Raw genomic sequence first — 12,506 nt, 5'->3', positions numbered from 1 at the left:
TCAAACCTTATGGCCTGCCTTCAATAAAAATAGTGGAAGACCAGATTTTCTGAATAGAACTTATGTTCCCAAGCCTAATGCTGGAGGCCTAATTCCTGGCTGTAACAAACAAGTCTTTGCCATAAAATTAATTTAATAGCAAACATAGCTTCCCTTCTTTCAACTCATTGCAACAGATAACATCTTAGGCTTCCCATTAGGTGATGTCTATTTGTTACTTTCCAACTCAGTTTGCTACTATTAATTAAATAACAAATCAGAAAATTGCTTCTAAAATTACGAGAAACAAAACCCCCGGAACACGCTTTCGTGTGGTTGGTAACTGGTACTAGCACTTGCAAAACATCAAAGGCTTCTCTAAACATAGACTTTCATCAGTGATGCTGCAAGCCTTCATCAAATCTTTTATGATTTCCCATGCAGAAACATCAAAAGAGAAAGAAAAGAATAGCACAATTCCAAAGCAAGTGCTCTGTGTGAAAAATATGTGTTTAGCTACAACACATATAAAATGTAAAAGGGAAATCATTATTTACGTGAGACGTATTTTAATAAACATCATCATTAGCTCCCTATCTTTTCCTGTAAGGAACAAGGATTTGTGAGGTTCAAAATCATGTCCAAAGCTCAAGCGATTTCTGGAAGAAAATGAAAAAGAATTAGAAAGTATCTAATGTATAAGTCTTCAAAGCAAGAAGCTCAATTTATGTTCATTTTTACTTACTGAAACACATTCTGCATATTTTATTGTTTCTGTCATCTTGTTATAATCCATCCAAAGAGTTTTCAAAGAACATTAAGTCCTATAAATAAACAAACTGTGAATTATATGTATGGTACAAAAATACAACAACTGCTATCAAAAGTCTTACTTGTAGGCTTTTGTTACATGAAGTAATTAGATTAGTCAATCATTTTCTATTACTCTGCCACTAAACAACACAAGTTTCGGAAGACACAATCCAAAAATCTTAAGTATCATGAGAGTTACATTTCTATTTCTGAGTTGTGGCTATTTCGTTCCCACATGAATCTTAACCTCATCCTTACCCCTAGCAATGAGTATTCACTTTTTCATATAACTCTTATCTTCTTTTTATCTTCACAATTAAATTTTTCATAGGAAATTTCATATGACCTGAAAGTCTTATATGTAATACTTGATAGAAGTGTTTAAGTGGCACTCACAGTTTGAAATTACCATTACCATACCACAACAGATAAGGGGGTTTGGGGAGTTCAGTAGGTTTGACGTTTACATTGATATTTGATCCTGCCATGTGAGATATTGAACTATACATGGAATACTATTTAAACAGTTTAATAAAACATTTAGGAACCTAAAGATTCTCAGCAATTAAGAAAAAAAAAAAGCAGACATAAAAACTAAAAGGTTTTCACTTAAGTTCAGTTAACTGATTAACTTATTCTTTTAGATAGCAGGTTTGGCCTTCCACACTTAGAGCTTTGTAGGTTCACAACTGATAGCAGAGGCCATATTGGGTCTACCTCTTTATTTTGCATACTTACAATGAGGAAACAAGCACCAATCAGTATTGCCTTGATTCTCACATCAAGATCTACAGGGACCTGGATCCCAAAGTTGGCAGTGTTGGTAAAGACATTGTTTACAAATCCAGACCAGTACTTGGAAATTTTGCCAATCGTTGACATCTCATTGAGAGTTTTTACCTACACCAATAAAAAACAGGAATACACCTAACTGTAAATAAATCTAGTACACACCAATATCTCCCCACAATTAATGACTGTGCCCTGACACACAGAGTATGCTATAGTTGTCAGGTTGTTCTTTTATTCTTATCATTGAGATGCTCTATTAGTGTCAGATTTTCCTTTAGGAGTGGCACACAAGAAAGGGTCTCAAGTTTGGAAACATCAGCATCTTTAGAGCTGACAGAAAAGTGGAGGAAATGAGATGTAAAAATTTATACCATACTTTTGCTCTTCTTTCCCAATGATTTTGTTTTCTACATTGCGTTTCTGATATGCTCCAAATCATAGCAGTACCAATGCTGTGGACCACTTTCCCTTACAACTGACAGGTAAGTTTTCAATTATGTAGCTATCTACATGTTTCTCACAGTATATTGGGACTTTCAGTCAGTACCCAGTGAAGTCTACTTATTTGGCTAACAAGTTGATCAATGAAGAAGCTCTTTTATGATTCCTTAATTAAGGAAAAGCACTTTGTTCACATCAGAAAACTCTGTGCAGGGTTTCTTTGATTATCTCCCATTCTCCCTGTCATCCATTACATACCTCAATGGCTCCTCAGAATTATTTTTCTCCTGATAAATGTTGTCAACTGAATTTAGACATATTGGACAGTAGTCCTCCCTGTGGTTCTCAGTCTAAAAGTGATGACAGCAGCAGATTCAATGCCACAGGATTCAAGGGACTGTTTCAGGTAACAGTGAATCCATGTGGGATAAAACCCTGAGTTTATAAAAAGCAATGGCTGAGTGCTCAAGGACTATAGAATATCAGGACTTCACCTAGCAACTTGTTTATTTCCTTGAAGGGACTGTCACTCCTGTCCAGAAAACATCTGTAGAAATCTGAGTGTACAAGTCAGGAACTCCAATGCATTTTGTTGTAGTTCTGTTCCATAATTATAGCAACATATTTTTAAGGCTAGAATCACGGATTTTTGAGTAAGAAATTTATTCAATGTAGTAAAACCTTAAAATTCTTAACTCTCACAAGAAACATACCTCGAAGTCAACATCTTCAAAACAGCCACAAGTTGCATATGGGCCAATTATTTTTAGTACATCTTCTTTACTTTCATTCTGTATAGTAAACTTTGGCAGAAAAGGGTCCCAGTTCTGTACAACATATCCAGCTATTGTACCTGGTGGGGACTGAACTTCTAACTAGCAAAAAAAAGAGAAAACAAAGATCTTCTAAAGTAACTTTATAGTAGTATATTTTAAAAGTGCATTGTTTATATAATGAAAAAATATATAACTTTACCAAACTGTCAACTTGATATTACAAGGCTGTGTGATGGTGGGTTTAAATATATTGGACAATATGAAAGTCAAAAGCTACACCAGAAGCTAATAGCTTACGTATAAAAAACTATATATTGTTAAAAAATTTTGTCATTATAATCAATGAGTAGGTATCCTTATAAACTTTTTTTATACAGTAGCTGTGCTAGCAAAGGACCTCTTTTAAAAAGGATCGATGCAGTACTGAGAATGTAGGTAGATGAGTCAACTCTTAAAGCATTTTCATAAAACAAGAAAAACGTCTGAATAAGAGAGAGTCTGAAACAATAAAAGACCTGGTATGTTACAGGATCTGTGGTTTTCTGTAAAAGCAGATTATTTTCAAGAGATATATGGCCTTGAGGAGAAAGAGCCATGGAGTGAAGCATCAGCTGATTCAGAGGGGTGCTTCCCAGTCATACCCACACATACTAATGGTTTCCAGGGATTGTCTATCCTTCACACTTGGGGAGTATAGTGGGTGATTTCCATCTGTAGCACTGATACTAGTATGTGTCGGGCCAAGCAGTGTTTTGGGGTGTTAGCTGACTGGAGGGATAACTGTATCATTAGACACAAAAGCTTGGGATGTCAGGGAAAGTAAATACCCATGAAAGAGGGGAGGCATGCTGGGAATATAACTCACAAAAGCGCTCCATTTATCAATAGTTACTTCTAAGCAAAGGCCTCCATGCAGTCCTCCAGGCTGAGATGTGGGTGTAAATCTCTTCCTGCCATCCTCACAGGGGTTGCACAAGGCTTTCTTAATGCTGTGCACATACAATGAGAAGCTTGGACAAAGGGCAGTTAGGATTCACTCACCTCTTGCAGGAAACAGGGGAACCAGCAGCTGTTGCATCTCAAGGGTCTGTTCACTGTAATCACTTCTTGGCCCATGTTATCAGCAATCCTTATGGTGAAAGACCTTATAGGCGAACACAGATTACGATCAAAGCAATCATTTTCTTCTACTGCAAAGTAAACTCTTTGTCCCAAATGGTTTTTTATCTCGTATTTGCTGGAGGTCTCTGTGCCAACTATGGCTAATGAAGCAAAATAAGTAGAAAATTGCCTCAATATAATATTAGCATATATATTAGAATATATTCTAAAAATCTATGGAACAAAGTGTAATAATTGTTTTGAAGTAATGACACAAAGGAAAAATGCAATTATAAGGAAATAATAATAACAGGTCTGTATTTTGAAGGAACATTTAGTTCAAAGATTTTGATTTGCTGTACACTAAATCGCATTATCACAGAACAGAATTCAGTTGAGTTTTAGTTTGAGCTTTTCCTTACTTTATCATCTGTGAAAAGTAAAATATGAGGCTGCCCCACTTCAGCAAGCAAAACTTTCACCCAGTTGAGGTAGCCAAAAATCAGGACATAAACACTTTGAAGGGAGAAATGCATTTTAAAATGTTTTCAGTTCAGAACTTAATACTTGTTCAGTACTTTGAAATTCTGAGGAATAGAAAACAGATGCCTCCAAAAGGCTTCCAAATCCTTCCCCCCACCTCACTGAAGTCACCGTACCTTCAAGAAGCTCCACTTGCTGATGAATAATTATCCGGTCCAGCTGTTAAAAATACAAATAAATAAACAAGATGGTGGGTGCTGGAAAGGTCTGGGGCTACTGGTGATCACCATCACCTGTCTATTTTTATTGCTTATCTCCCTTTTACTAGGTTCCCTTTCCTTCCAGAGGTGCATAAGTTGGGTGCTCAAGGTCTATCTCAAGTCACACTTTAGACATCTCTGAAATGATGACTGAAGAGTGTGACATTGGGTGTTGTGGTTATATAATTCACACACATATTTGAAGAAAAACAAGCTTTGAGGCTCACGGGAGACCTTATCACCATGTTCCAGTATTTAAAGGGTGGTTACAGAGAAGATGGAGACTCCCTTTTAACAAGGAGTCACATGGAAAAGACAAAGGGTACAGGTTACTGCTGTGGAGATTCCGATTAGACACAAAAGGAAGATTTTTCATAATGAGGACAATTAACTGTTGGAAAGTGGTGGATTCCCTGACACTGGGAACTTTTAAGATTCAGCTGACAGGGAGCTGGGACAATTAGTATACATCAACTAAGAGAGGTTGACCTAGTCACTGGACCAGGTGATACCAGAGGTCCCTTCCAACCTGGCATTCTATGGTTCTACAATTTGTCACTGGGAGAATGAGGAAGGCAACAGCAATGGAAAGATGTATGTGAAAAGCAGGACCCGTTTCAGACTCCTGTGCATCCCTCCTGCTCTTGGCCCCTTACCCCAAAGCTAAGGTTAGTGCGGGGCACCATGGCAGTGAAAGAGTGAATTAGTTTAGACTCAAGCTGAAAACATGCTGCAGCCACATTCAAAGGGCCTTGCTAGAGCAGCCTATCAAGGCAATTAGATGATGCCAGCAAAGGCACACACAATCTTTAACACTCTGATCTCAGGCACTGGTAGTTCTGCACCCTAAATCTGGCAAGCAGTCACATTAGGGTGCCAGAATGGGCAAAACACTCCCCAGAGAAACCCTCAGCTTACTGAAACTGTCTTCCCCTGTGGGCTGGTTACAAATGCAGGAGAATAACTGCCACAATACCCTTGCTTTGCTGTGCTTACAATCCCTCCGACGTTACTCTTCTTTAGAGAACAGTCATTAGCATTATAAAATCAGCAAGACTTAATTTCAGTCTACCTTTCAGTTTTATGTGACTTTTTATGCCTGTTTTATGCGATAGTTTAGGCTTTGCTAATCTTTTTTTCCTTAAATTCCTGATGGGCAAACACGTGGCACAGGATTTTGCTGTTACTCACAGCTGCAAACAGAAAGCACACAGCGACCTTCTGAGACCAGCATGTCACTGCTCTCCAGCGTCTGTATATTTTACAATTGATAAACCTTGCCTGGTACGTATTCAAACTGTTGCAGCCATTTGTCAGTTCTAGTCATCTCCTGCAGCTAGTTCAGGCTGCAAAGAAAAGCTGGTACAAGAGAAACTTCTTTATCCCTTTCATTAATCTCTGAAATGTGCATGCCAGTAATTGAAATAATAAAAAATATTTGGACTTAAAAATTTTCTCCCAAGGATCTCTGCTGTTTGTTGTTTAGGTTTTATGAGAGATGTGAACTCTTGGAACTCATGGGAAGTGCTCTGATGATATAAAAAGAATAAAAACGTTAAAGATGGTAGAGCTGCTTCAGTATTTTAGTTTTGATTTTAGTATGGATTTCTTTGCCCCACATAGACTTTCACAAGGAAAACAAAATGACAGAGACTGAACAGTTAAAAGCTTTGAGTGATTTTGATCTGTTTATTGGTTTATTGTGAGCAATGTATAAAAAATGTTGAGACAACACGGCAGTAACACTTGTTAGGCTTGTTTTGCCTTCCCTGGTTTGGGCAAGACAGCTATTCTGAAGCACCTTTTATTGGGACACTTGTGGATCAACTGAATTCTGCACTTGCATTTGAAAGATGTAAAGCCCTTTTTTTTACAAGGATATGAGCCCTCTTGAGTTCAGATATGTTAAAATTCCTTATACACAGCTAATTCTTAGTATTCTGTTTTGTGGAAATTAAATTTACATCTGATCAGTCTAACCAAGTCTAAACCAAGAAGCATTTACAAAACTAGTTAAGCCTGAATGGTGGCACAACATGCTGTTAAGCTACTTGGAAAGTTCTCCAAGGTCTGATCTGCATATTTCTGCTACGGGAAAAGGTTCCCTCGATTTTTGTGACGGACACTGGACAATTCCTCAAACTATGGCTGTGATCTAGAAGATAATAATGAGGTTTGGTCAATTTTTTTTTTTTGGTAGGAAATTGTTTAGAGTGTCGCTTCTGTGACAGTGAAAGAACAGTATCTGTCTGCCAAGACAGAAGCAAGTTATTGGCCATTTTTGATGCACCTTGAACAGCTGAGCAAATCACTCCTCAGTCTAAAAAATGTAGCTCCCACGCTCTGTGATCAAATGCTCATGTAATTGACAACTGATATTTTGTGCATGGGCACCATGAAATGAAAATCATAGCTCCACATGCAAGATGATACCTGTAGTGACTCCCAGTTTCATTAGCTATCTGGGTAACTTAGATTGAAATATAAGATGTATTCAATTTCTGTTTCTGTGCAAAACTACCAGAATTGTATATCTAAAATACACACCTCAAGAGAAATAAATATTTCCCAGCACCACCAAAATACAAACACAGCAGAAGTGTGTGTATCAGAATCACAGCCTGACTATCCTGAGGCCCAGTTCTGTTCCTGATCATACCAGGCAGGGTGTATGACCCATTGCTCAGCATATGTAAGAGCAGCAGAATCCAGCCACACCTGAAATGCAAACAGGACTCAGTGTCAAGGCAGTAGCAGGGAGTGACTCTCCCAGTAAAAAAGTGTAGGAAGAGATGAAACTTCTGGAACAAAGTTGCAGACCATCACGGGTCTGAGCTCCAGGGACTGAGAGTTTTCACACAGCGAGATGGACAGCTCACATTTAACAGGACAGAGAAGACTTTAGCATTCCTTTTCCCTCCCCTGCCTGTGACCTACTGGTCTGCTTCCATTTCTAAGCATTTTCCTCTCTTGGGCAGTAGCACTTTCCTGCCCCATGACCCAACACAATGCAGGTGCAGGTTTGTAGCTGCCCAGACTTACGCTCACAAGTTGTGTCCTTGAGAACTTTTCTCCCCAGGACCTTACATCCAACCTGGAGAGCACTGTTGTGGGCAGCAGTTTGCTCATGAGACCTTCATGTTCCTCAAAGGATGGGTTGCAAGGAGGTGATAATTCCTTCACACGCTGCCTGTTTTAATCTTTTTGAGGCAGGCCAGAGTTTGATAGCCATTTCCCTGAGGGTGAGCTCTTAAGCAGCTGGAAGAAAACTGGGGGGACACTGAGCAGTATAATAATATGATCTAGAAAAAGTCCTAGAGGGAAGAAAACCATGATTTTGGTGCAAGAAGAGATGCTTGCACAACAAATGGATTTCTGTGCAAATGAACAGCCACAATGAAGGAAGAGCTTGTCACTCCTATGGCTCCTTATTTCATAGTAATATCAAACAACAAAAAAACCTTTCCATCTCTGCCTGTCCCTCCCTCAGGAAAAACGAAATAAACAAACAAAACCCCCAAGACAATTCTAACATTTGGAAAGATTCAGGACCTGGTTCAGGTACTCCAGACCAGGTGGCAAGTTATAAGGGTGTGATGTTTGCTTCCAGAGGCTTGTTGGTTCAACAGGTTTATTCTGTCCAGAAAGGTCAGAAGAACCAGGGAGGTGATCCCTAAAAATTGGGTTGGTTTGTCCCTGATATTCTGCAGGGAAAGAAGAAAAATAATAATTACAATCAGAAAGTAACAGGATCAAACAGCAGCTAGCTGTTCAGATCAAAACTGGAACAATATCATATTCTGCCTGTGACTATATCAGCATTTTGATTCACATCAGGAGTGAGGATCTGAAACAAATCTTCTGATGGTCCCACACTTACAGCACTCTGATTCAATTTATAAAGAAATCTTAAGAGTATGCAAAGTGGAATTGAAGCTAACCAGGAGATATGTATGGTCTTGGATGGTAGCTAATCCACTCTGACAGGTTGCAAGCACTGAGTCTCTGTGACAAGGCTGGATGGAGCTGGTCTGGATTCACACACACGGGATGGCCATAAGCTCCTCAGCACAGGTTGCTGAGCCCTGCTCCCCATGAGCTGCCCTGTGTGTTAACGTATACCAAGTTGCTGAAGGCTTGCTTCTAGCAAGATGCTTTCTAGCATCTTGAGGGTATGCATATTTTCTCTTGATTAGAGATAATCTTTCCAGAGATCTCAGATACCCTAAGCTAGATGTTACAACTCTGGTATCAAAGTCTAAACAGCCTCTTACAGTGTATTATTCATTATTATCTTAATGAGAAGATCAGATATCATTAAGCTGTGTTTTCTGGTTTGCTATTGCAAACTCATCCTTTAGGACAGTGATGGTTACCTTGGCTAGTGCTGCGAAGGTAATGAGAGTATTTACTGTTACAGGCACCTGAATGCCTGCACCCCTTTATATGCATAGGCACAGTCTCTGAGTGGACAGTGATAACCTTAGCCATTTGATTCTCAGCAAACTCAGCAAAGCCAGTAGGTTTTACTCCAAGCATCTTTCCACAGCCTTCACTAAGACTGGCTCTGCCAGAGCAAGCAAGAGCAAACTGAAGCTCTCTGCAGAGAAAATGGCAAATCCTTCTAATAGTAAGCTGAGCCTCTGTGCTTCAGCAGTAAAGCAGTACCCAAACTGATCATTTTTATCTCATGTGTGACAATACATAGGCATGATGGGATTTGAGGTCCAGAATGAATTTTGGCTCTAAGTCTGAAGCTCTCTTTTGCTGTTGTGGGTTTAAATGAGATCCTTTAGTATTATTTGAACTCACTGTGGCTGATTCATCATTTAATCATATTTTGATCTTAATTTGTCTTTGCAGCTACTGCTTTCTTTCAAAGTCTGAGACCACAGGAAGAAAAAGTAACCTCTTTGAATTTGTAGCTGGCTTTTAAAAATGTATAAGTGGGTAATAAATATTTTATAGGCTCTTCTGCATCATTTTACCTCACAGGGTTCTGTTACTGCCGTAATTCTTGTTGTTACATGAAATGCCATGAAGTGGCCGAGTGTTAGTGTTATTCTCGAATGATAAAGAGGAAAAGGAAGACAACAAATTGCAGTTCTACCTGTCAAATTTTAAGCTATACAAAAATCAAATAGTAAATACATTAAATATTCATGACAGTCTGACACTTTGTCTATTTTCGTGGATGTTTCCCATTTCAATTATGGTATGGGAAAACTTAAAAGTTAGCATACAATACAATGAGCTTTCTGTACAAACATAATTCGTAGCGTTACTTGTTCCTAAAAGAAGTATATTATCAAATTCCTTCATTTTTAAAACCATATTAAACAACATTACTATTTTCATACTTATGTTAACTACTTTGCATTAAAAATATACAAACCCAGATCTCTTATATGGCTAAAGGTACGCAAAGTGTATATAAAACCCCCAGTATTTTGCAAGAGTACAACAATGCCATAAAACCTGCTTGCTGCTGAATACCTTTTAATGTTGTAAATGCAGAATGTTGTCAGTATTTTGGGGGCAAAGAGGGGTAAACATTTGAGAAACTTAAACAGACATTGCTGAAAGTCCCTAGGCCAATATTTGCCTCTGTACATCACAGCAGGGTGACCTCTGTGGAGTTGTATTCATGTTGAGAAAAAATAGATTTGTATCCTTCTGCTTAGTTTAAGTATTTGAAAGCATGGAGAAAATAAATTTAGAAGGCTGGTTAGATCAGCATGCTGCAAGGTTGGCCAATAGCCCTGAGTACCCACCCAGCTGCAGCTAGAACACAGTGTGTGACAAAGATGAACCCAGATAGGAGTAATCTGATTAAATTCAGTTATTCTTAAGATATTTGTTTTTTCCCTACATGGTTATCAGGACTCTGGCCAGTTCTGAAAGTGAAAAGCATTTGCTGATTTGGTATTTTTGAAGTGGAATAAGAAAGAAGTGTGCAAAAATAGTGGTACCTTTAGCTCAATACCTGCCCTTCCCAAGCATTCTGAACCAACAACTTTAAGAAAAAAAAAGACAAATGCTATATTTTTGATTGAACGTAGATGTTAACATTTTATTCAAATAAATTCTCGTATAGATTTTAGTCTCCTTAGGAGCCTCCTGAATTCTAAAAAAAAATTAAAGGAAGCCAAAACAATTGTGCTTTGGCTGATGTGGTTTTAGCCTGAAACTCATTTCATCAGACTGCTGATTGCTGGAAACGTACAAGACTGTAGTTTTCTGTAAACATGATCTAAAAATACAGACTATAGATGCACTTACCTTGAGAGGCCATGAAGCTTCCTGAGTTACTTCTTCAAAGGAAGCCAGGTTAAAAGAAAAGGCTTTTCTTGTTGCAGCAAAGAAAAAAAGAGCACAGCATGCACAAAACTTCAGAAGGTGTCTGTCTGCTTCATATCAGCTTACAAAGAACTGGAGGAAATGTATTGCCTTTCTCATGTTCCAGAACACTGCATTTTATGTCGATGGACAACAGGGGGAGATGATGCTAACAAACAAGAAAAACACTATTCATTTCAAGTTGTTTGCACCAATGGAAAAAAGTGTTTTGTGAATACGAAAAGGCACAACTTCAATGTACCTACTGGCTAACTGAACACATTTGACCTAAAATTCTGCTTTATATGTACATATTCTGAGACTACACAAATTCTGTCTTTATAATTCAATATTTATGTTTCCATTTCTTCAGGGTATCCAGTAAAGACAGAGGAGCTAATTACCTGTATTTCCCTACTGCTAGCCCCCAGTCAACTCTTCCAATGCACAAAGAAAGAAAATCTACCTTGGATATATCACTGTATTCCACCTATGCAGCATAAGCCTCCCCTACAAGGGGTGTCATGGCTGCATACAGAGCCAAAAATGGTTCTATAACCCACCCCCTGCACACACACACCCCATGCATCTGTGTGAGGTGTTTAAACTGGATTTGGAGAATTAAAACAGACTCGCTGTGCTTTGCTCCAGACAAGCACCATCCATACCAAAACGTAACGCATGTAATAACTCATACTGAACTGGGAGGAAAGGAGGAGGAGGAGGGAGGATAACCTTGACTTACCAGCTCATATTTCTGCCTCAAGTGCCCAAGTCACCATGGAGATCCTCACGCACATGCGATCTGCAGACAGATAAGAAGCATGGCTGCAAAAATGGCAGAGACTATGCACAGAGCCCAGCAGAGCAGACTGAGATGTTGGGAACCATTTTCTGTTCTCCCCGCTAGTACAAGTCCTACTGGTTTGAAACAGTCTCTAGGAGCATGTCTGAGCAGATTTAACTCCAGAGTTTGTTGTTCAAGAAGATGCTGATGAGGATTCCCTGAAGGAAGAATACAGGAAAACCCTCCCCCCCCCCCCCCCCCCCCGAAAAAATATAAAAAAGATATGGCAGCTGATTTTTACTGACTATTCACAAACGCAAGGGCCTCAGGTCTACCTACAGAATGTGTTTAAAAAATTTAGCTATGTGAAAATTCTGAGAAGTTTATCATTGCCTGCTTGGGAAGTCCTTGTGCACTCACCCCTGGAAACTCCAGTGAAGGGAGAGCAGCCCACAGACAAAATGGTTGTGTAAAATGAGCACTAAACAACCCTTTCTGGACTGGGAAGAAATTTGACATCAATGGAAATAAAGATTAAGAATGACTAAAAATTTTTGCTTCTTTTCTCCCTGTCAAGGACGTGCTTCTTTGGAGCAGAGGATCTAACCTGGAGAGCAAACACCAGTAAATATAGTAAACCTAATTATGAAAATGACAGATAAAAACTCAGGCAAGACAGTATTTATCTACCTTAGAAAGGAATAAAGATTCATTTTACCTCCCAGAATACCAAAG

The 12,506-nt window shown here is 38.8% G+C and overlaps 1 protein-coding gene across 1 annotated transcript; it reads right to left on the bottom strand.

The window, feature by feature from the left end:
• Positions 1 to 627: 627 nt before the first annotated feature.
• PLSCR5 (phospholipid scramblase family member 5) lies at positions 628 to 11,808 on the bottom strand. The gene is made up of 8 exons (XM_057421692.1): positions 11,730 to 11,808; positions 10,928 to 11,153; positions 8,198 to 8,349; positions 4,562 to 4,604; positions 3,843 to 4,063; positions 2,739 to 2,900; positions 1,531 to 1,692; positions 628 to 803 (listed from the first exon to the last, which is right to left on the bottom strand). The coding sequence occupies exons 2-8, from the start codon at positions 10,938 to 10,940 to the stop codon at positions 765 to 767; spliced, it is 792 nt and encodes a 263-aa protein (XP_057277675.1). The 5' UTR covers positions 10,941 to 11,153; positions 11,730 to 11,808; the 3' UTR covers positions 628 to 764.
• Positions 11,809 to 12,506: the final 698 nt, after the last annotated feature.

The sequence above is a fragment of the Pezoporus wallicus genome, unplaced genomic scaffold, assembly GCF_028554395.1.
Source record: "Pezoporus wallicus isolate ANWC-B61680 ecotype Strahan unplaced genomic scaffold, APGP_CSIRO_Pwel_v1 scaffold_7402, whole genome shotgun sequence".
Classification (NCBI taxonomy): Eukaryota; Metazoa; Chordata; class Aves; order Psittaciformes; family Psittacidae; genus Pezoporus; species Pezoporus wallicus.
The sequence above is the reverse complement of the archived record's forward strand: the minus strand, read 5'-3'. Positions and strand labels throughout refer to the sequence as shown.

Bases quoted from the DNA above. Each gene is read 5' to 3' on its own strand.
- PLSCR5 (XM_057421692.1), bottom strand. The intron at 4,605-8,197 runs GTCCTGAATCTT...TATTTTTAACAG, and splicing joins GTCTGGAGTACCTGAACCAG to CTGGACCGGATAATTATTCA. The intron at 804-1,530 runs GTAAGTATGCAA...GTTTATTTATAG, and splicing joins TTGGTGCTTGTTTCCTCATT to GACTTAATGTTCTTTGAAAA.